Here is a 24,823-nt window from a genome sequence, read left to right on the forward strand (position 1 = left end):
CTCGTGCGCCAATATCATATTCTCTGAAAATTGGTGACTGAAATATCTTGATTTTGACTAATTATTATAATGTCACCATTTTCTTCCTTTCCATTTCAAGTAATTTCATATGAGATGGGTGAGTCACGACAATTTGGGCCAAGACAAGAAAATGACCTTGCTTACCTAACTTGGGTCTCTAGAGTGTGAAACGTGATGAATTGGTAAGCGGCCTTTGTAATGAATGAACTAAAATTTTGACTCACATAAAATTTTGGTAGTACTTGTATAAGTCCAGATATGTCAAATTGTCAATAAAGTCCAACTTGCCATAGTATAAACTGAATGTCTAAGGACTTGAGAATCTTGGAGAACATCTTTAAGGCGGGGTTAAAAATGCTATCGATGATACTGACTCTGTAAAACATTTTAAATTGGAATTTAATTTATTGTTATAGAGAAACACAATTTTCATAGAAAGACAAAACATTACTAAATCAACAGTTTGATGAGATAATTGAAGATAAAACAAGTAGGATTTAAAAAACATCACAAAAATCAACTATTTAACCATTGATCCACCTTTTTTTCTCCCTTTGTATATAATAGTGAAATACCAAATTTTAGGGCCCTTTTTTCAAAGGGTCATGTGCGGTTATTCATCCGGCTCATGTTTAAAACCACCCATATAACGTAGTAGGAGGTTCACAGAGGTTTATTTCTTACTTGTTCAATCCATGAATTCTTTCCACAATTTTCTAAAATGCTACATCAATTTCTCTAGAGTAGTTCTAACCAATTTTTGTAACAAAAGAATCCAAAAAGAACACAAGATAGGGACTACTCATGCATACAAGTAATTTAACTTGTTAGAGGGGGGGGGGGGGAATTGAGAGAAGCAACATTACTCCACATTAGATAATTGGGTCCCACACAAGTAGGATTCGATGAGAATAAAGGGTTTGACATTAATGGAGTACTAGGTTAAGTCCCGTGCCATGCACGGTAATTTTTAATACTTATCATTAGTTTAAGACTGCTATATAATTATAAAAAAATTATACCTAATTGCAAAATAGGATGAAAGTTCTGTAATTACAAAAAAAAATAAAAAATAAAAAATAAAAAAAAATAAAAAAAATAAAAAATTTATCACCCTAAAGAAAACAGAGAGAATAATGTATGCACGACTAATAAAAATAACTATGAATTACATTATAAAGTTATAGATAGAAAACTATTATTGCATATATATTTTTTTTTTTGAAGACACTATTGTTGCATATATAATTAGGATATACTTATCAAATAGGAAGTGAATTATTATTGTGTCGTTTGTATTAAAAACTTCTCTAAGAAGCTTTGGCCAAAAAAATAAAAAAATAAAAAAAAAAACTTTTGGAGGGAAAATTTTTAACCAGGAAATGACATGTGTCCTTCCTGGTTTCGCCTTTAGTATAAAGTTATAAATAGATAGTATAACAAATTAGAACTTAAGAAAAATGGTTGAAAATGGAAAGTGAGAAACGCTTAAAAAAACAGAGATAGCACATTCCGGGCACTATTTATGGCTCCCAAAGCCCTTAGAGAACCCTTGGAAGTACTTCGATGCGTAATCTTGCGTGGATTAAAAAAATGATATACGGAAGCCAATGAAGGCTATATACACGAAATCGAAGGAATTTAGAAGGTCTCGTGACCCGGTGTCGGAATTTCATGGAACAATATGGTATGCATCCTAGGGTCATATAATATTGTTTCGACCCATATATGACCATTATTCAGCTACGTACAGGCCCCGTGAAAGCCTATAGCCAATACAAGAGGTGTGTACGAAAACGGGAAAATTGACCGTTTTCAGGCAAATTGGATGGTTTCACCCACCCAAATAGACTCCCGGAGGGTATTAGAGAGCATGGTAAACATCTGAGCAATTTTTATTTCAATGCGAAAAAAGGTCAAAAAATTCCAAAATTTAAAGGCTATCACGCTTTTTGAGCAATTGTTTAGGTCACGGGGTCCAGTGGCGAAAAGTGTTGAGATCCTAGGGGATACATCTTAGGGTCATATAATGTTGTTTGGAACCATACATGACCATTATACGTTATCATAAATATCCGTGGTAGGCTTAAGTTCACGAAATCGGTGCAAGTTGAAAACGGGTAAATTGACCGTTTTATGGCGATTTGGATGGTTTCACCCACCCAATGACCCAAATAGACTCCCGGAGGATATTAGAAACCATGGTAAACATCTGGGCAATTTTTATTTCCGGGCGAAAAAAGGTAAAAACCTTCCAAAATTAAAGGCTATTATCCATGTTTTTTGAGAAATTTTTGAGATTACGGGGCCCGGTGGCGAAAAATGTTGAGACTCTAGGGGATACTCCTCTGGGTCATATAATGACGTTTGAAACCACATATGACCATTATATGTTGTCATAACTGTACGTGGTAGGCCTGAGTTCACGAAATCGGTGCTAGTTGAAAACAGGTAAATTGACCGTTTTAAGGCAAATTGGATGGTTTCACCCACCCAAATAGACTCCCAGAGGATATTAGAGACCATGATAAACATCTGGGCAATTTTTATTTCCAAGCGAAAAAAAAGTCAAAAAATTCCAAAATTGAAGCATATTATCCATGCTTTTTGAGAAATTTTTGAGGTTACGGGGCACGGTGGCGAAAAATGTTGAGACTCTAGGCCTCTAGGGGATACATTTCTGGGTAATATAATGACATTTGAAACCATATATGACCATTATATGTTGTCATCACTGTGCGTGGTAGGCTTTAGTTCACGAAATCGGTGCAAGTTGAAAACGGGTAAATTGACCGTTTTAAGGCAAATTAGATGGTTTCACCCACCCAAATAGACTCCAGGAGGGTATTAGAGACCATGGTAAGCATCTGGGAAATTTTTATTTCCGGTCGAAAAAAGGTTAAAAAATTCCAAAATTTGGAGGCTATTATCCACGCTTTTTGAGCAATTTTTTTAGGTTACGAGGCCCAGTGGCGAAAAGTGTTGAGACCCTAGGGGATACATCTCTGGGTCATATAATGACGTTTGGAACCATGTATGACCATTTTACGTTGTCATAAATGTCTGTGGTAGGCCTGAGCTCACGAAATCGGTGCAAGTTGAAAACGGGTAAATTGACCGTTTTAAGGCAAATTGGATAATTTCATCCACCCAAATAGACTCCCAGAGGGTATTAGAGACCATGGTAAACATCTAGGCAATTTTTATTTCCTGGCGAAAAAAGATCAAAAAATTCCAAAATTTGAAGGCTATTACCCACGCTTTTTGAGCAATTTTTTAGGTCACGGGGTCCGGTGGTGAAAAGTGTTGAGATTCTAGGGGATACATCTCTGGGTCATATAATGACGTTTGAAACCATATATGATCATAATATTTTGTCATAACTGTCCGTGGTAGGCTTAAGTTCACGAAATCGGTGCAAGTTGAAAATGGGTAAATTGACCGTTTTAAAGCAAATCGGATGGTTACAGCCACCTAAATAGACTCTCGTAGGGTATTAGAGACCATGCTAAACATCTGGGCAATTTTTAATTCTGGGCGAAAGAAGGTAAAAAAATTCCAACATTTGAATGCTATTATCCACGCTTTTGAGCAATTTTTTAGGTTACGGGGCCCGGTGGCGAAAAATGTTGAGACTCTATGGGATACATCTCTGGGTCATATAATGACGTTTAAACCATATATGACCATTATATGTTTTCATAACTGTCCGTGGTAGGCTTGAGTTCAAGAAATCGGTGCAAGTTAAAAACGGGTAAATTGACTGTTTTAAGGAAAATTGGATTGTTTCACCCACCCAATAGACTCCTGAAGAGTATTAGGGATCATGGTAAATATCTGGGTAATTTTTATTTCCGGGCATAAAAAAACAAAAAATTCCAAAATTGAAGGCTATTATCCACGCTTTTTAAGAAATTTTTTAGGTTACGAGGCCCGGTGGCGAAAAGTGTTGAGACCCTAGGGAATACATCTTAGGGTCATATAATGCCGTTTGCAACCATATATGACCATTATACGTTGTCATAAATGTCCGTGGTAGGCTTGAGTTCAGGAAATCGGTGCAAGTTGAAAACGGGTAAAATGTTTAAGGCAAATTGGATGGTTTCAATCACCCAAATAGACTCCTGGAGGGTTTTAGAGACCACGGTAAATATCTGGACAATTTTTATTTCCGGGCAAAAAAAGGTCAAAAAGTTCCAAAATTGAATGCAATTATCAACGCTTTTTGAGAAATTTTTGAGGTTACGGGACCTTATGGCGATAAATGTTGAAGATCTAGGGGATACATCTCTGGGTCATATAATGACGTTTGGAACCATATATACATGACCATTATATTTTGTCATAACTGTCTGTGGTAGGCTTGAGTTCATCGGTGCAAGTTGAAAATGGGTAAATTGACCGTTTTAAAGCAAATTAGATGGTTTCACCCACCCAAATAGACTCCCAGAGGGTATTAGAGACCAAGGTAAACATCTGGGCAATTTTTATTTTCGGGAAAAAAGGTCAGAAAATTCCAAAGTTGAATGCTATTATCCACGCTTTTAGAGAATTTTTTGAGGTTACGGGGCCTGGTGGCGAAAAATGTTGAGACTCTAGGGGATACATCTCAGGGTCATATAATGACTTTTGGAACCATACATGGCCATTATATGTTGTCATAACTATCCAAGGTAGGCTTGAGTTCATCGGTACAAGTTGAAAACGGGTAAATTGACCGTTTTAAGGCAAATTGGATGGTTTTACACACCCAAATAGACTCCCGGAGGGTATTAGGAACCATGGTAAACATCTGGGCAATTTTTATTTTCGGGTGAAAAGAGATCAAAAAATTCAAAAAGGCTATTATCCACGCTTTTTGAGCAATTTTTTAGGTTACGGGGCCCAGTGGCAAAAAGTGTTGAGACCCTAGGAGATACATCTTAGGGTCATATAATGTCGCTTGGAATCATTTATGACCATTATATGTGTCATAAACGTCCGTGGTAGGCTAGAGTTCACGAAATTGGTGCAAGTTTAAAGCAGGTAAATTGACCGATTTAAGGCAAATTGGATGGTTTCACCCACCCAAATAGACTCCCGGGGGGTATTAGAGACCATGGTAAACATCTGGGTAATTTTTATTTCGGGGCGAAAAAAGGTCAAAAAATTCCAAAATTTGAAGGCTCACGCTTTTTGAGCAATTTTTTAGGTTACGGGGCTCGGTGGCGAAAAATGTTGAGACTCTAGAGGATAAATCTCTTGATCATATAATGACGTTTGAAACCATGTATGACCATTATATGTTGTCATAACTGTCCGTGGTAGGCTTGAGTTCACGAAATCGGTGCAAGTTGAAAACGGGTAAATTGACCGTTTTAAGGCAAATTAGATGGTTTCACCCTCCCAAATATACTCCTGGAGGGTATTAGAGACCATGGTAAGCATCTGGGAGATTTTTTTATTTCCGGGCGAAAAAAGATTAAAAAATTCCTAAATTTGAAGGCTTTATCCACGCTTTTTGAGCAATTTTTTCAGGTTATGGGGCCCGGTGGCGAAAAGTGTTGAGAACCTAGGGGATACATCTCTGGGTCATATAATGACGTTTGGAACCATATATGACCATTTTACGTTGTCTTAAATATCCGTGGTAGGCTTGAGTTCACGAAATCGATGCAAGTTGAAAACGGGTAAATTGACCGTTTTAAGGCAAATTAGATGATTTCACCCACCCAAATAGACTCCCGGAGTATATTAGAGACCATGGTAAGCATCTGGGCAATTTTTATTTCCTAGCGAAAAAAGGTCAAAAAATTCCAAAATTTGAAGGCTATTATCCACGCTTTTTGAGCAATTTTTTAGGTCACGGGGTCCGGTGGCGAAAAGTGTTGAGACCCTAGGGGATACATCTCTGGGTCATATAATGACGTTTGAAACCATATATGACCATTATATGTTGTCATATCTGTCCGTGGTAGGCTTGAGTTCACGAAATTGGTGCAAGTTGAAAATGGGTAAATTGACCGTTTTAAGGCAAATCGGATGGTTTCATACATCCTAATAGACTCCCGGAGGGTAATAGAGACCATGCTAAACATCTGGGCAATTTTTATTTCTAGGCGAAAAAAGGTCAAAAAAATTCCAACATTTGAATGATATTATCTACGCTTTTTGAGCAATTTTTTAGGTTACGGGGCTTGGTGACGAAAAATGTTGAGACTCTAGGGGATACATCTTTGGGTCATATAATGACGTGTGAAAGCATATATGACAATTATATGTTGTCATAACTGTCCGTGGTAGGCTTGAGTTCACGAAATTGGTACAAGTTGAAAACGGGTAAATTGACCGTTTTAAGGCAAATTAGATGGTTTCACCCACCGAAATAGACTTTCTAAGGGTATTAAAGACCATGGTAAACATCTGGAAAATTTTTATTTCCGAGCGAAAAAAGGTTAAAAATTTCCAAAATTGTAGGCTATTTTATCCATGCTTTTTGAGAAATTTTTGAGGTTACGGGGCTCGGTGGCGAAAATTGTTGAGACACTAGGGGATACATCTCTGGGTCATATAATGATGTTTGAAACCAAACATGACCATTATATGTTGTCATAACAGTCCGTGGTAGGCTTGAGTTCACTAAATCGGTGTAAGTTGCGGAAGGGTAAATTGACTGTTTAAAGGCATATTGGATGGTTGCACCCACCTATATTGACTCCCAGAGTGTATTAGGGTCCTTGGTAAGCATCTCGACAATTTGTATTTCCGTGTCAAAATATGTGGAAAATTGTCCAAAATTGAAGGCTAATACACTATTTCGGATCAATTTTTGACATTTTTTCGTAAAATGAACTGAATGTGTTGGATGACTTCTGGGGTCATATAAGGAGGTTTGAAACCATAAGACACCGATAAAGATGTCAATAAAGTACCAAGAATGAGTTTTGACTCTATTTTAAAATTCATGAAATATAGTAATGTCATATAAGTGTAATAATGTAATGTGATGTGACTTGACTATAATGATGTCATATATTTATAATGATGTCATATAAGTATATTGAAGTGATGTCATATAAGCACAACAAATATAGCTAAATGTATGTTAAATTCAAAAAAAAATAAAAAAGTTATAGCTAAATGTATGTTGTGATACATAATGAAGGCTCAAATTGTCAAACATGACCCGACCTAAAAGGATAGAATAATACAAACTTTTGGATTTGGATTATCATTCTATGTTTCAAATTTTCACAGAATACAAATTGGAAATGTTGATTGGCAAGAAGCCAAGAAGATATTATTTATTGTAAATTATTGACTAATCTCTAAAAAGTACTCCAACTATTAGTAAAAGTAAAATATTTGGAAGAGGGAAACATTATTCAAAAAATATCATCAAGAATAATAGTAAATCTGTAAATAACAATAGTAATAATAATAATAGGTAGTATTAATAATTAAATAGTCATTCCACAGTTTTAGCCTTAATTAATTTATTTGATTTGTCACTAATTAAAGTGACTTTAAGCAAAGGGTCATGACTCATGAGTATATTATTGCTAGAAGTCTAGAACTAATAGCAGTTAAAAGTTTGAACGTGAATTGCGTGATATTGCTGTGTAGCACAGTTCTTGATTAACTTTTAGGAAAAATTTCCAGGTATTAGGGGGCATATAAACGGTATAGGTCTAGATTTGTCGTCAAATAAATTCAACATGTCAAGGTGTCCATTTTACAATCGAATGTAGATGTAAATTATATCTTCCTACGTAGTCACTTTTTTACCTTACATCCAGATGTAGGATGAAAATTGTTCGTGCGAACTTGTTAACAATATGCCAACACCCCCCTTAATTGTTGTAATCTTGTTAAAGTTTGTTTTATATAGGGTATTTAACCACTAATTATATATGCATAGGATACTTCTTTGGAGAAATAATGAGAGGTAACCCCATTGAATAGAAGCCTATTTTCAAAAAAGGTATAGATGATTTATTTAATAGCCTCATGATTATTACTTTATTATGTATGATTGTATGGAGCATTAAGAGTGATGATTGTACCGAATTAGAAAGATAGAAATCTTGTCAAATATGTTTGATATTCAATACTTCCTCCGTTTTCTTTTACTTGCAACACAGCCTTGTGGCACGTGTTTTGAGGTCGGGTTTATGTAATGTAAACAGATAAATTTTTCATTATAATTTTTACATATGCTACTTAACCCTATTATAATTTTTGTGTAAAGATTATATTGATAAAATAGCTCGTTTACCCTTACTAATCATCTCCTTAAACTGCGTGCTTAAAAGGTGTGTTGCAAGTAAAAGAAAACGGAGGAAGTATTATAAGTACTGTACTAGATAAGATTAGTGACTAGCAACTTTTTTTTTTTTTTTTTTTTTTTTTTTTGACAAACAATCAAAATATATTTGATTGTTAGTAATCTAACGAAAAAATGCAGCTACAATATTTAGTCAATACGAGTAGCTAATTTTGATAGTTGATTTAATTGTACATTTGTATATACTAGGGTATCCTAGGCGCGCGATGCGCGCGGAGGGGCTAGCTCTTGCGGAGAAGTTGTATTGACGTGTATTTACACCTTTGGTTAGGGTGGTAGACCTAGTAATTTTAATACTGACTATTTGATTTATGTGCATATGTGGTGAATTTGTAAAATTATAAGAAAGCCACCAAAATCTTTTAAGACAATTATTTTTTAAATCCTCAAAAGTTTGATAGTGTTATATCAAAATTATTATTATTATATAATATTTGATTGTTTTCCATCCCTTCATATTTTAAGTGGCCATTGTTAGTTTAGAACTCTTAATTGTTGTGCATGTTTCAATAGTACTTAGTATAATATTTCTATTGTGTTTTTCTTCAAATGAATTTTTTTGTGAGCTTTGGTCATGTGGAGTAATAATATGTAAACAAGTTCTTTAATGTTCTACGACGACCATCTAATATCTATATCAATACTAAAGCAATAGCCAATTAGTTATATTTTTCATCTTAAATTATCTTCATAATTAATACCATTTTTTTCTACCACCGATTTCCCTTGATTTTAGGATATTTAGTTCTTTATACCTCTTGATAACATACGCCTGCTCAAATATCACCAAACTATTTAATATATGAATCCCATTCAAATTCTATGATGGATGTTGTTTATATGTAGACTTAAAAAGCTAATAAACCACATAGTGAGGGATGACTCAAGTGGTTAGAGCTCCCCTCCCGGTCCAAGAGATCTTTGGATCGATTCTCATCATTCGCCCTTGTGGCTCTCTAAACACCAAAACAAAGCTAATAAACCTTAACAATAGTTGCAATTAAAAAACGACAAGATTTTTTTTTTTTTTTTTTTTTTTTTTTTTTTTTGGGGGGGGGGGGATGATAAGTTAGTAGGATTTTATTCCAAATCAAAGTTCGCAAGAGTCAAGAGATTTTGCGGAAATAAGAAGAGCAACTATGAAAAAGTAAAAATAAACAGTCACTTGGTAATAAACCGTTTCATTGTACATACAAATTTTTTCTTTTTAAATAATAATAATAATATCATATAAGTGTAAAGCATTAGAATTTTTTTATTTTAAAAAAAATCATTACAAATTATTTGTTAACAAAAACAAAATTAATTGATGATATGTTTAATGATAAAAAAAACATTAAATATATTAATGATAGTCAACATATTAATGAGGGTATTTGATGCATGATATATACAATGATACTTTGATATTCGAGTTAGGGTCTATTCTCTTACGTTGAAATTCAGTTCAGTGCAGTTCAGTTCAGTTCAGTTCAGCTCCTAATTTCCTTCTCTTATAAAATATTCATTTCAGTTCTGTTTAGTTCAGTTCAGCTGAGTTTAGTTCAGGCGTTCAGCTGAGTTCAGTCAATGAGAACATGCCCTTAATGTATAAAGGCAATTTAAAAAAATTGATGACAAGTAGACCATCAAGAGATGTGCTCCCAAGTCCTAACCATTTACGAAGTATGATTTATCTTTATTTGAATTATATTCCCCCTCTTCTATGCATCTCATTTTCACTTTTATTCATTTTACTTCTTCACTAACATTATTAAATCATGATGTTATCTTTATAAGTCTCACGTAAAGCATCCCCTGATTCTCCTCAAGTACTCAATGATCGATCTTTCGTTTAAGTAATTGTTTAGAAACTTCAGTCTCATTATCAACTTTTATTTTCTAAACCAATGTACACGTACCTGTTTTATATCGGAATAAATTTTATTTCCGATCTAATAGGTCCTGTTCTTTTGAGCTGCTATGCTCGATTCTGCTCTGCTAGACTGCTATGCTGAAATCTGCTCACCTTTGCTCTGATGACTCAGGGCCTGTTCTGATTGATTGGACTAAACTGAGCTGAACTGAACTGAACCGAACTAAACTAAACTGAACAGAATATATTATGAGAGAAGGACATTAAGAACTGAACTGAACTGAACTTATTGGAGTTGAACTGAACTGAACTAAATAAGCTGAGAAGAACATACTCTCAATCTGTTTTATTGACATTTCCTATGTTAAAATTTGTTTTGTGCTGCTGTGCTTTGCTTTGCTTGCCCACCAGCTCAAAAGAACAGGGTTGTATAGTTGGCAAGATGGCAGCCCATATAACAAGAAACCTTAGAAAGAAGGAACTAACCCCAATAACCAAAGAAGTATATCTTCTGCCACAACTAAATTAAAGGGTCGCTCGTCAGATGAGGAAGCTCGTGGGCTGGTGGCTCGTGGGAGTAAGGGGAGTATGGGTTCATTCACTTGATTGGGTGGGTCAGTCGACACAGCCAGTGAATCAAGGGATGTGCACGTGATTTAGGCATGGGGGGCTTATTTCTTGCTTAGTTTGCGTCGCATTATTTATCGTTTTGTTCCACCTCTTCTATTCTATCTTTCCATTTTTAGCCCATGTTCATCACCCCATTATTCGTCATTCCCCTAATCCCTTCATTTCGATCTGTTTGTCGTCATTATACGCTTTCGGAATACCTTTTATGTATACGTTAAAAGAGAAAGATCTTACCAAATCGAGTTGTTTCACAAATATAATTCAATTAATTTAACTTTACAGATCACATCAGATTTTTAAAGTGTGAAGAAATAGACAAGGTTATATAATATAAAAATTTGATGCGGTTATTAGTCAATAGGTATGAGAAATTTGAAAGAATCATCATTGTACTAAGATTTACTTATCTAATTCTCTTGCAAATTTTAATTAAGTGTTGTAGATGATCTATATTAGTTAAGTATGATAAAAATTTCTATTCTAAGTATTACAAATTATCTATATATTATTTTCATTGCACTTACCTACATCGACATCCTTAAAGAAAATAGATAAAGTTTTATACGTATAGTTTAGTATTCATATACTTATATCTGTATTTTTTCTTTTCTTCTTTTCTTTACAAGTTCATTAGACAATCCATTATCGACTACTAAATTTAACTCGACTTACCCAATAACCAGATCTAATTAATAACAACCTTAACATAATACATTTCATATTACTTCTTATATCTATCATACCTTTAACATTTATAAGATACGCACTAACCAAGAGAGCTAAGGATCTGTTCTGATTTATTGAACTGAATTGAACTGAACTGAACTGAATTGTTTATGAGAGAAGGAAATTAAGAGGTGAAATGAATTGAATTGAATTAAATTAAACTGAACTGAACAGACCTGAACTGAACTGAACTTAAGTTGAAGAAAGCAGACCCTAGGTATTGTTTGGTTCATTACTTATTAAAAGAAGATATACTCGAAGATCGATTTTATAATACAATTGGATTTCCTAGACAAGAAGTGACCCCACAATAGTTGCCACTAGTAAGGATAGAAGAAGCCCATTCTAGACATTATCCGTACATAAATTACTCAAGTTAGTAATGCTACCCCATGTTACAAGTTTTTTTTTTACAATTATTTGATGCTGCGCCCACTTCTTCAAATCTCAATACCAGAATAACATCATTTTCTTCTTCTCCCCATAAATTTTATACTACTAGTAGTATTAACTTATACTATAATCTCAGTGACGCATACCCAAATTAATTTGTACACTTACACTCCCAACAATGACGAATCAAAACTCTTTTACATGTTCTGTCTTGGTTGGTGTTACTCTCTGATCATCTGATTGCCTTTTTTTTTTTTTCTGAAAAATCTGCTCTTTTATCCAAAGATTTAGACCCCAAATTTTGTATTTTTTTGAGAAAATTTTGGAGGGTGGTTCCTTTTTTTCTTGGAATTTGAGTAAAGTTTTGGGGAATTGTTGTTGGAAACTTTGAATTTATCATCTGGGTCAAGTGGGTTGAGTTGGGTTTCTGGATTCTAGTTGAATTTAAGCTGAAAATTTGTCCATTTTTATTATAAGGTGGTTTTTGCTTGTTGGGTATTTTGCACTTTGCAGCTTCACTTCAGATTTTCTAGCTGGGGTTTCTTCAGTTTGAAGCTTTGTTTCTCTGAAAGGTTAGATTTTGATCCTTTCTGCTGAAGTTTTATATCTTCTGTTTCTGCATATTTTGCTAGGTAGCTTAATTTTTGATTAATATTATATGGTCCAATACATGAATTACTCCTCCCTCTGTCCAAAATTAATTAGCACGCTGATAGTGTAATTTGAACTAGTAATGTGACAACTCATGCCGGACTTAGTTGAGGTAGTAGACTAGTAGTGGTACTAGTTTATAGAATTTGGAAAACTTTGGAATATGTATGATTAAGTTGTGATTATCACTCTGAATCTTCTTAGAAGGGTAAGTACTAAGACTAATTTCTTTTTAATACCATGTACTTTATTATGTTTAAGGTGTTATGGGTTGTATCTAAATGTATGTTTTTTTTCCACAAAAAAAAAAAAAAAAAAAAAAGGTATGTTTTTCAGTAATTTGTTATGGGGACTTTTGCACTTGGCACATTCTGTTTTAACTGAATTATTCTACAATTAGTACTCATTGAAGTAGTTGTGTCTCAAGAATTGGGCAAAGTATTCAGCTGTTTTGGGTGATTGCCACCACCCCTTTTGCTCCTTTCTAAAAATGGTTTTTTTGGGCTATATTTGAATAGATGCTACCAAGTTCAAATCAGAATTAAAAATTTTTTAGAAAGTTGAAATTGGAGAATATTTTCGTTTGAAAATTAATATAGCTGAATTAAACTAAATAAACTGAAGCTGAACGTTTAGGATGAAGTTGATGGAAATCAGGATAACTGTGGACCTGTGGTCTGCAAAATTTATAACTGTGTTATGCAGAATTAAGTCCAGATTTATAACTGTGGTATGCAGAATTAAGTCCAGATTATAACTGTGGTATGCAAAATTATAACTGTGGTATGCAAAAATAAAGTCCCAAAGTATCTAGGATTATCAGCATGATATGCTTACAGATTTACAGTTATATTTGAACAAAATCTAGTAATATATCACTAGGAGTTTTAGACTGATGTTCCTGACTTCTTCCATGATAAACAAACTGTATGTCTGTATATGCTAAATTGATTTTAGTTCCTGCTAGAGGATAAGAGCTTGATCACAAATAACCTTCGTCACTGCCTGAATTTCTTAATATGGCTTTATCCTTTTGTAGCTAGTTGAGATAATATTTAAAGTACGGAGTATATTTTTTTGATTATTTCTTCATCTGTTTTTGATGTTTTTTTTGCATTATATCTTCCATCTTTCTTGATTTGCATTTTATCTTGGATCCTTTTGGTTTGATATATAACTTATAACAGTTTTTTTCTTCTTATTATTAGATTTTCGCCAAATAATGTCTTCCCCAGCACCAAATCAGGGTTCCAGCAGCAATGCAGGCCAATCAAAACATGGTGCTAGGATTATTGCTCAGACTATTGTTGATGCAAAGCTTCATGCAGATTTTGAGGATTCAAGTAGTGATTTTGACTACACCAGCTCAGTTCGAGCTACAAGCTCTAGTGGAGGAAACCCACCACCAAAGTCTAATAAGGCCACCTCAACTTATCTTCTTCAGATACAGAAAGGAAATCTGATTCAGCCTTTCGGATGCTTGCTTGCCCTCGACGAGAAGACTTTTAGAGTGATTGCCTTTAGTGAAAATGCCCCTGATATGCTAACTATGGTTAGTCATGCTGTCCCAAGTGTAGGTGAAAATCCAGTAATTGGGATTGGAACCGATATAAGGACTATATTCACTGCTCCAAGTGCTTCTGCACTCCAGAAGGCCTTAGGATTTGCTGATGTTTCTCTTCTAAATCCTATCTTAGTTCATTGCAAGACTTCTGGAAAGCCTTTCTATGCAATCATCCATAGGGTGACTGGCTGCTTAGTCATTGACTTTGAACCAGTGAAGCCGTATGAAGTCCCAATGACAGCTGCTGGTGCTTTACAATCTTACAAGCTTGCAGCCAAAGCAATTACTCGTTTGCAATCTTTGTCAAGTGGAAATTTAAATAAACTTGTCGATACCATGGTTCAAGAAGTGTTTGAATTAACAGGATATGACAGGGTGATGGCATACAAATTTCACGAGGATGATCACGGGGAGGTTATATCTGAGGTTACAAAGCCTGACCTTGAGCCATATCTAGGCTTGCATTATCCGGCAACTGATATTCCACAAGCTGCGCGGTTCTTGTTCATGAAGAATAAGGTCCGTCTGATATGTGATTGCCGTGCAAAATTTGTGCAGGTGGTGCAGGATGGGAAGCTTCCTTTTGATCTGACTCTATGTGGTTCAACTCTTAGGGCCCCACATGGTTGTCATGCTCAATACATGGAGAATATGAACTCTATTGGATCGTTGGTTATGGCTGTTGTTGTTAATGATGAGGATGATGACAACAATAGCTCTGCTCCCCAGCCCCAGAAGAGGAAAAGACTATGGGGTTTAGTTGTATGTCATCATACTTCTCCAAGATTTGTCCCTTTTCCTTTGCGCTATGCATGTGAGTTTCTAGCTCAAGTCTTTGCCATCCATGTAAATAAAGAATTAGAGTTGGAGAACCAGTTCCTGGAGAAGAAAATCCTCCGTACTCAAACTCTCCTCTGTGATATGCTGATGAGGGATGTTCCTTTAGGTATAGTGACACAAAGTCCAAATATAATGGACCTTATTAAATGTGATGGAGCTGTCCTTCTGTACAACAATAAGATATGGAAACTTGGAGCCACACCAACAGACTACCAAATAAGAGATATAGCTACGTGGCTGTCCCTTGATCATAAGGATTCCACAGGGTTGAGCACAGATAGCTTGTATGATGCTGGGTATCCAGGAGCACTTTCTCTTGCTGATACTGTTTGTGGGATGGCTGCTGTGCGAATAACTTTGAAAGACATGCTCTTTTGGTTCCGCTCCCACACTGCTGCAGAGATTAAATGGGGTGGTGCCAAACATCACCCAGGTGAGAAGGATGATGGAGCAAAGATGCACCCGAGATCATCATTTAAGGCATTCCTGGAGGTTGTGAAGAATAGGAGTGTGCCTTGGAAGGATTATGAGATGGATGCAATACACTCGTTGCAGCTTATTTTGAGAAATGCTTTCAAGGATAGGGAAGCGTCTGACTTGAATACGTCTGTCATTCATTCCAAAATAAATGATCTCAGGATTGATGGTGTCCGAGAGCTTGAAGCAGTGACTGGTGAGATGGTCCGCTTGATTGAAACAGCTACTGTCCCCATTTTTGCTGTTGATGCTGATGGACTTGTCAATGGTTGGAACACTAAAATTTCCGAGCTGACTGGTCTCTCGGTTGCAGAAGCTGTTGGGAAACATATTGGAGCACTTGTTGAAGACTCTTCAATTGATATAGTCAGAAATGTGTTGCAATTAGCTCTCCAGGGTATGTCATCCTACTTTTATCAATTGAATTTTATTTAAGATTTATTTGGTATCTAATTTCATCTGTCATGGCAAAAGAGTATCAGCGCTAGCAAGCTTTTTTGAAGTTGATTATCCAACATTCTATATAGTATTTGAAGTCTTAAAAATGAAAACTGGAACTGAAATAACATGTACTTGATTTGCTATTAACTGTATCTTATGATTGGACTTCCTGTGTGCATCTAATATGTATTAGACTCATTTAAAGTATTGATTTTTTTAACTTTCATCAGGAAAAGAGGAGAAAAATGTTCAATTTGAGATCAGAAGACATCAGACAATAGTAGACTCTGGCTCCATCAGTTTAGTTGTAAATGCTTGTGCAAGCAAAGATGTGAATGGACATGTTATCGGGGTGTGCTTCATTGCTCAAGATATAACTGGTCAGAAAACAGTAATGGACAAGTTCACACGAATTGAAGGTGATTACAAAGCAATAGTACAGAATCCAAATCCCTTGATTCCTCCAATATTTGGAACAGATGAATTTGGGTGGTGTTCAGAATGGAATCCTGCAATGTCAAAGTTAACTGGGTATAAACGTGAGGAGGTTATTGACAAGATGTTACTTGGAGAAGTTTTTGGAACTCAAAAGTCATGTTGCCGTCTTAAAAATCAGGAGGCATTTGTAAACCTCGGTGTTGTACTCAATGGTGCTATGAGTGGCCGAGATACAGAAAAAGTCCCTATTGGGTTTTTCACGCGTAGTGGGAAATATATAGAATGCCTGCTTTGTGTGAACCCTAAGTTGGACAGTGAAGGTTCAATCACTGGCGTGTTTTGCTTCTTGCAGCTTGCTAGTCAGGACTTGCAACATGCACTCCACATACAACGATTAGCTGAGCAAGCGGCTTTAAAGAGGCTAAAAGCATTATCTTACATGAAAAGACAGATAAGAAATCCTTTGTCTGGAATTATGTTCTCAAGGAAGTTGCTTGAGGGTACTGAGTTGGGAGATGAGCAAAGGCTGCTATTGCATACAAGTGCCCAATGCCAACGCCAGCTTAACAAGATCCTTGAAGATTCAGACTTAGATAGCATCATTGATGGGTATGTATATTTAACTTCTGATCATGTATCTCTTATTTCTTTGCTTTCAATCTGATAGAAAATTGAAGCATGATTCTTAAGATTAAGCCTTTGAAATAAAGTCTATTAAGTTTATTTATGTTCAAGTAAAATATCAATGTTCTATTGTGATAGTTACCTTGAACTGGAGATGTTGGAGTTCTCTATGCAAGATGTACTGGTTGCCTCAATAAGTCAGGTGATGACAAAGAGCAACGAAAAGGGAATTCAAATAGAGAACGAGTCTGCAGAAGATTACATGAGGGAGACCTTGTATGGGGATAGCTTAAGGCTCCAGCAAGTCCTGGCAGATTTCCTGTTAATTTCAGTGAATTTTACACCTACTGGAGGTCACATTGGAATTACAGTTCGCTTGACAAAGGATAAGCTAGGAGAATCTGTTCAGCTCGCTAATTTGGAATTCAGGTAATGCATCACCCAAAACTTTAAATACATTATACATAAATACATAATTCCAGGTTTTATGGAGTTTTTGTAGTTCTGTTATTGTCTGGGAAAATAGTTGATTAATAAATAACACCTTTTCTTAAACTTACAAAAAAGCCATATAGAATTTGTGCATCACTCAACCCTCTTTGGAAATTGCTTTATCTTTTTTTCTAATCTTGACTAGTTAAGGGCGAGTTGCATACAAGTATACAACTTGACCATTTCAAAACCTGCATTTCAGTTGGAGTTAGAGCTAATCAAATCCCTGGCTCGATTTTTGCTGAGTTTGCAAAGTTTAGGCCTAGGCAATGTGCCATGCTGAAATGGGGGGTTTTTTTTTTCCGTGGCTTGGCCAACGAAAGATTAAAGGAAATCTAGATTCAGCCAACAAAAGCTTTTAAACTGAGGTGAAAAGTAAAGAAAAAAGAAAGCAAATATCAAAGTAAAGTAGGAGCTTTATCTTTGTCAGAAAAGCGAGATATTGTTGTTTGCTGTCATGATTTTTGTGATATATGATGCAAAACCTTTTGAAAATTCTCTCTTAGGAAATTGACTTGTAATCAGATTGAACAAGATATGTACTTATCTTCATGAGAATACTAAAACAGTCTACATCTTATCTGCAACGAGTGATGGACCAGGAATCAAAACACTGATAGGGCTGACATTGAAACACACAAATAACACTCAAACTGAAAGGGATTAAACTCTGATATGCTAGACAGTGAAGTACGCCAATAACACACAATTTAAAAGTGATAAGTAATACCGGGTGACATAATCTCCGAACCTTTATTTCTTGCAAATATAATGATATCACTTAATTTCCCATAATCATGAGCATGTTATCTTTGTGGGTATAATTTTGACTCGTGTTTCTGCCTTAAAATTCTTTCTGTATCGATATATGCTGTTTAGAATTGCCAGACTGCTCCAGCCTTGATTTGGGCAGGCCGGGTTTTCCAGCACAAGTGGTCAGGCATATTTTGCAGTACAGCCCATCCTAGACCTGATTTTGCTAGGTTGGGCAGGAATTTTAACTGAATCCCGACCCATGATCAGCTCTATACTGCACAATCTAGTTATCATGTTCTAATTCTTTCTGTGATGATTTAAATCTTAGTCTGACGAAAATCACCTGTTTTGATTCAGAATATTACATACAGGAGGAGGTATATCAGAAGAATTGCTAAGCCAAATGTTCGAGAGCAACGGAGATGCAACAGAAGAGGGTATTAGTCTGCAAATAAGCAGGAAGTTAGTGAAGCTAATGAACGGAGATATCCAGTATCTGAGAGCTGCTGGATCCTCGACTTTCATCATCTCTGTTGAACTTGCTGTAGCTGACAAACCAAGGAATTGATTTCTAAAGTTTAAATTTGAGGATTTCCTGTTTACCTAACCAGTCAAATGGAAGATGATCGTAAACGAAAAAACAAGAAAAAAATACAAAAATTTACAAGTTTTGGGTAGGCAAAAAGATCACTTTCCCTGAGATATAGTTCTCTTTTAACAATTTTCATCTCTGTTTTTTCTTTAGAGCCAGTCTTCTTTAACTTTGTACATATTCAATAAAAACAATATCGAGTTTCTTTGGTTATTTTGATTTGTTGTACGTTTCTTTTCTCCATATATATAACATGTACCAATATAATTTCGGAGATCTTTTTGTCAAGAAGACTTCCTCATTGAACAATAGATTAAGGTTCAGTTTCATTGGCACTAAACGTGTAAAAAAATATTGAATTATTGTGTACTTATAGCATCGCGCTCTAATCCATAATAAAAGTTATTTTTAGGAAGGAATTTATGTGTAATATTATGAAGCAATCTACCATTTTAACTAAAGTTTACTATTCAACATTGACATTGTCGTTGAAATAAACATGAAATTAAAACAAAGCTCCAAGAGAAATTAACGCACAAACAAAGTGTATGACTTGACCTTATACATGTACACAACATTAGGTTGGGAAGTTCAAACCCCGCACAAACAAAGTGTATGACTTGACCTTATACATGTACACAACATTAGGTTGGGAAGTTCAAACCCCGCTAGAGTTCACTTTGAGAGTTCCTTCCCTTTCACTCTCAATGTGTAGTCTATTTTATTGAAACAATTCCATTAGTTATAATACCTTGAATATTAATTCTTCCTACATTTTCCATTGAATGGCCATCTCGGATCCAAGGCACCACAAGTATACCCAGTAGTAGGGCACCATGTGCACCTTGCATCTGGTGGATATCGAATCCACTTGCAAGCAGACTCGGATTATTTGATATTAACATTTTTTTTTTTTGCAAGAAACTACCTAATGTTTTTTTTTTTTTTAAAAAAGAAACTACCCAATGATTCTTTTTTTTTTTTTTTTTAAGAAACTACCTATTAAAAGGGTAAATATTGGCCCTTCCTCACGTGACTTTTAATTAAGCTTTTCCCTCTCTTTTCCCCCCTAATTTTCCCTCCACTCACCCTTATAACCCCTAATCCCTAATTATCCTCTCATTAGATATTAAACCGCGCAGTATTATATAATATTGAACAATAAGTTATTAATGATGGAAAACTAATTTTTGTAAATACTTCATCTCATGGCAAAATTCCAAGTTCCACTTATGTACGATCCATTTCCAACCCCTGCAATTTAGTTTCTTTTATTTGTCAAAAAATAATGTAACACTCTAACTCTAACTCTCCAAGAGAAATTTTTTTAATATGATATTGCTCTATCATTTAATAGGAATTACTCTATTAGTGTTACAGGAGTTACTTTGTTAGTGTTATAAGGGTTACTCTGTTTTTATACAAGCAGCAGTCACACAAAAATCGCGCTGATCAAGTGTTTTTTTTTTTTTTTTTTTTTTTAACACCAAAATATTCATTTAAAGTCAAATTGGCGAAACTGCAAAAAAAAAACCATGAATTGATATATTGCATATATGCAAAAAGTAATTAATAAAATATCATGCAAGCTAGGCATAGGACATACAGGCCACCGATAATATTTTCTGTGAAAGAGCTAGCCATATGACGTGCATTCGCGTGCTGGGGAATCTCTAGTTATGGATATAATTAGTGAAACATATTTATTTTTGAAAGACCGGTAAAAAGCAACAAATTATAATAAGTTGGAGGCGATATATATGAGATATTGATAGATTTAGTTCAATGTATATATATTTTTAGAATGAGAATTTTCCAAAAGTTTTCAATTAATGAAATTAAAAGATGTTTAATGGTTGCATTTCATTTAAGTATGAGAACTGAATTGAAGTGTTACAACTATCGAAAACATAACTAGTATGAAAAGAAGTACGTTTTATTAATTTCTCCAACACCATATAACAACGTTCAACATGGATTGTACTGAAAAAAACAACATAGTTCATTCGTTGCATCAATCACAAAAGTTGAAGAAATGGAAACACTCAAGCAACATAGTAGAGGTACATTTTACTTTGTACAACTACTTGAACATAGGTCGACTATGGTAGTCACACTACAAAGTAGTGATAGTCGTGAGAGAATGAAGTAAGTTCATATACCAGTAACAAACGGATTTGGTACACACATGAAAGTCACCGGAGTGATCGGAACACAGTGATATGGGTCACAACATGGGCCGATGTATGGAGTGCAAGCTCTCCACACATCATGGCAAGTAAGAGGATGATTAATTTCATCAACAAAATCTTTGAGTAAGATGGTTGAGACGGGGTTAGGGTTAGGGATTTCGCGGACACCTAAGATAGGCTGAGGTTTGGTTACAACCATCAAAATGGCTACTAACACTATTAAGCTAACTGCATTCTTCATCTTTTTAATTTGTTTGAATGTTTTGATGATATGATTAAGGAAGAAGAGAAGGATGGTTTTATAGACGTAGTAGAGTAAGTATCATACGAAGCCTAGTAAGGTTTGCTTTTTTTAAAATAATATAACAATGTAGGTGTCGTGACTAGGGATGACAGTGGATCTGGAGTTCGTAACCCCTAAATTAATTGAGAAAGGGAATACACAGAAAACATCATATAATTAATCTACTACTGATCTTAAATTAAATCAAATTGCATGGAATTATGTATTAATTTAACAAATTTTGCTCTTTCAGGTGGTCCAAAAGGCAGTTCCATCGGGCCCCATAACACAACTTGATTCTTCTTTACAATTTTATTTGGGCAGACGTATAGTGTTTAATTATTGAGATGTTGAGTTTCATATTGTATATTATTATGGGGGTAAGAGTTATTAAACTTCTTAATTACTTGTGGTATGCAGTTATTAATATGCACATGCATTATAATTTCCTTATTTCGACGGACGCAGATTGTTTTGTTCCATATAGATTATATCTAGATATTTAACTGCCGTTTTTCCTATCTTATAAAAAGTACAGGATTACTAGTATTATGAATAGTGTGATGTCATTTATCTATACTCTTTAAAATGTACTCCCTCCGTCTCCGAAAGAACGACTTATTTGGGTTGATTACACGGCTATTAAGAAAGTTAAATATAAAGAAGTTAAAGTATATTGGAAAGATAAATTTACATGGGCTTTTAAAAAAATAGAGAGAGAAAATAATAAAATTACATGGAAAATCAAATTTTTATATGGGAAAGCTAATTTTACACAAATATTGTTGCAAATTGGTGGGTGTTATAATGCAAATGGGTAATTCTTTTTGGGACTAATATTAGGCCAAATGATCCTTCTTTCAGGGACAGAGGGGGTATATATATATATATATATACCCTCATTAATATGTACAAGTTTTTTTAATAAATTGTGTGTGGACAGTTATACCATCTAAAATATCTATATACTCATTTGCCCTCATTAATGATAATTACCTTGTTTTCCCTATCCCATCCCATACCTTATAAAAGTAGGAGGTTGCGCTTATAAATAGTGCACGGACCTATATGCCCTTCAAAATATTTGTTTACTTTCTAACCACTTATGTAATTTCTTACATTTATGTCCTTTTCACGTGTACAGATGTAATGAGTGTTGAAATTTCACTCTTCTTACATTTATGCACTTTTATATAATTTATTTATATCATAGGTAAATATATAAGGTAAATTTAAAGTTCACCTCTCATGATCAAAATTAATAAGATGACTCCATTAAATAGATGAATTTGAAAGATCTTTCTACTCAATTAATTTATTTAAATGGAAAATGAAATAATAAAATTTAAAATGTATAATATTAAATGGGGTTGTGGTCTAATTGCATGACAACTTTATCAACTAAACAAGGGTTTAGGGTGGGTTTAGGGTTTTAGGGTTTGGGGTTTATTTATCTATAAAGCTATGAAAATTTATTATTTGAAATAATGACAGGTGTCATTTAATTTTCGTCATTTATATTAGTTTATTGATTAATACCTTCGCACAAAGGAATATAACTAAGCAAGTAAAGGAACACAAATGTTGAAGGAGATACAAGAGAAGTTAAGATCAACATTTCAGCAAACAACATAGCCAACCTATCATGTTATTATTTTAACGAAAATGATTAATCCAGTCAATAAGGGAAAATGAGTTACTACTTATCAATGAGTTTATGGCCTAATGGCTATATATTGGAATGAGTACGTTAGGGTTCAAATTTCTCCACAGGCTCCACCCCTTATCAAGGTGGGATCATTTAGCAATAAGTATGGAAAATTGGAACAAAACACCAAATTACTATTACAACATAGTTTACAAGTACATGACAGATTGACAGCACATATAGCGTACACGTAATAAAACTAAACTAGTACCAAACTAAGCTTGATCTAATAGTAAGGTTGGGGTGCAATCCTCACCAGAAGCACTTTGAGCCGAGGTATGACATACCTTTCCCCACACTCTCAAAGTGTTGTTTATTTTATTGAGGTTGATAAAGAGAAAAACAAAAGCAAGAAAGCAAACACACTAGATACAATTATAGAAGACAGTCATGTACAACATCATAAGTTGTACTCGTACAGTCTTACTGTCGTCGTGATTGTTAAACACATTTTCCGTTGAGTGGCCAAGTGCTGTCGCAACTGTATCCGGGGCAACACTGATCCAAAGCACCACAAGTATCACCAGCACTCGGGCACCACTCGCACCTTGCAGCTCCTTGCCACATGTAAATCTTACACCGGTTTCCAGGGCAACACCCGTTCATATCATTTATGCATGAATAGCCACTTCCAATGCAACTCAGAGTCCCCTCTGCCTGTGCAGCGGCTTCTGAGAGAAATGCTTCAGCCATTATGTTTGATATAAGAAGCTGCTGCTGCTGCCCGGGAATTTGATCGCCAAATTCACGGGCAGTCGCAACGCTGCAGCTCATCATGACAGCAACAGTAGTAAACACTAGGATAACCTCAACATATTTCATTTTTGATTAACAAGGTTTTTAGTTTGTATATTATTATTGTTATTATTGCTGAATGATGATGAGAGAAAAGCTTGGGTGAGTCCTCCTATTTATAATACTACAATAACTTGACCTTTAATTAAATTACATGCAACGTAACATGCATAACCCTTAAACTAATTTTTTTTTTTTTTTTTTTTTTTGAGGGGGGTGGGGGGGGGGGGGGGGGGGGGGGTGGGGACCCTTAAACTAATTAATCAAATACAGTACATTATTAAGATTTGATTAAGATCAGGGTATCAAGGTGGAACTTATTTATTATTAGGATCTCCAACTAACTCTGACAGACTGTTTATTTAGTTTTAAATTACTCCGTGGAGTAGATATTAAATAAGCTATTACGGAGTATGTGTATTATATCCAAACTCTTATCTTCCAATGTTCCCTCCGTCCCTTGATACAATGTCTCTTTCGTTTTATTATGTGAGGAACAAATGCTCATAAGAGGAATTGTATTTAGGGCCGGAAGGAGTATTATTTAATGATGGAAAACTAGTTTTGTAAATATCTCCCGACAAAATTCCAAGTTCCAATGTACTATTCATTTCCACCCCCTCAATTAAGTTTCATTAACTTTGCTATGTTCATGACTTATTTAAGTTGATATTAACTTCTTTCAAAAAAAAAAAGTTGATATTAACTTATTTCAGGCCAGATCAAATGTTATACTCCCTTCGTCCCTAAAACTTCGACTATTTTGGGTTGATTTCGCGGTTATTAAGAAACTTTAATATAAAGAAATAAAAACATATTGGAAAGATAAATTTATATGGGTTTGTAAAAAAGTAGAAAGATATAATATTTAAAATACATGAAAAAAAACAAAATTTTATATGGAAAAATTAATCTTGCACAAATATCGTTATAAATTGGTGGGTATTTTAATGCAAATGAGTCGATCAACTAGTTTTGGGGACGGAGGGAGTGGGATCTCCAACTCAATCTGACAAGAC

The 24,823-nt window shown here is 34.8% G+C and overlaps 1 protein-coding gene across 1 annotated transcript; it reads left to right on the forward strand.

Annotated features, from left to right (window-relative positions):
• The first annotated feature begins 11,921 nt into the window (after positions 1–11,921).
• LOC145601747 (phytochrome A-like) lies at positions 11,922–19,039 on the forward strand. Its single transcript, XM_081657816.1, has 5 exons — positions 11,922–12,523; positions 13,811–15,880; positions 16,155–16,971; positions 17,125–17,415; positions 18,592–19,039. Exons 2-5 carry the CDS (start codon positions 13,825–13,827, stop codon positions 18,800–18,802), a joined length of 3,375 nt encoding a protein of 1,124 aa, XP_081513942.1. The 5' UTR covers positions 11,922–12,523; positions 13,811–13,824; the 3' UTR covers positions 18,803–19,039.
• Positions 19,040–24,823: the final 5,784 nt, after the last annotated feature.

Source organism: Chenopodium album, chromosome 21, assembly GCF_948465745.1.
Source record: "Chenopodium album chromosome 21, dcCheAlbu1.1, whole genome shotgun sequence".
Lineage (NCBI taxonomy): Eukaryota > Viridiplantae > Streptophyta > Magnoliopsida > Caryophyllales > Amaranthaceae > Chenopodium > Chenopodium album.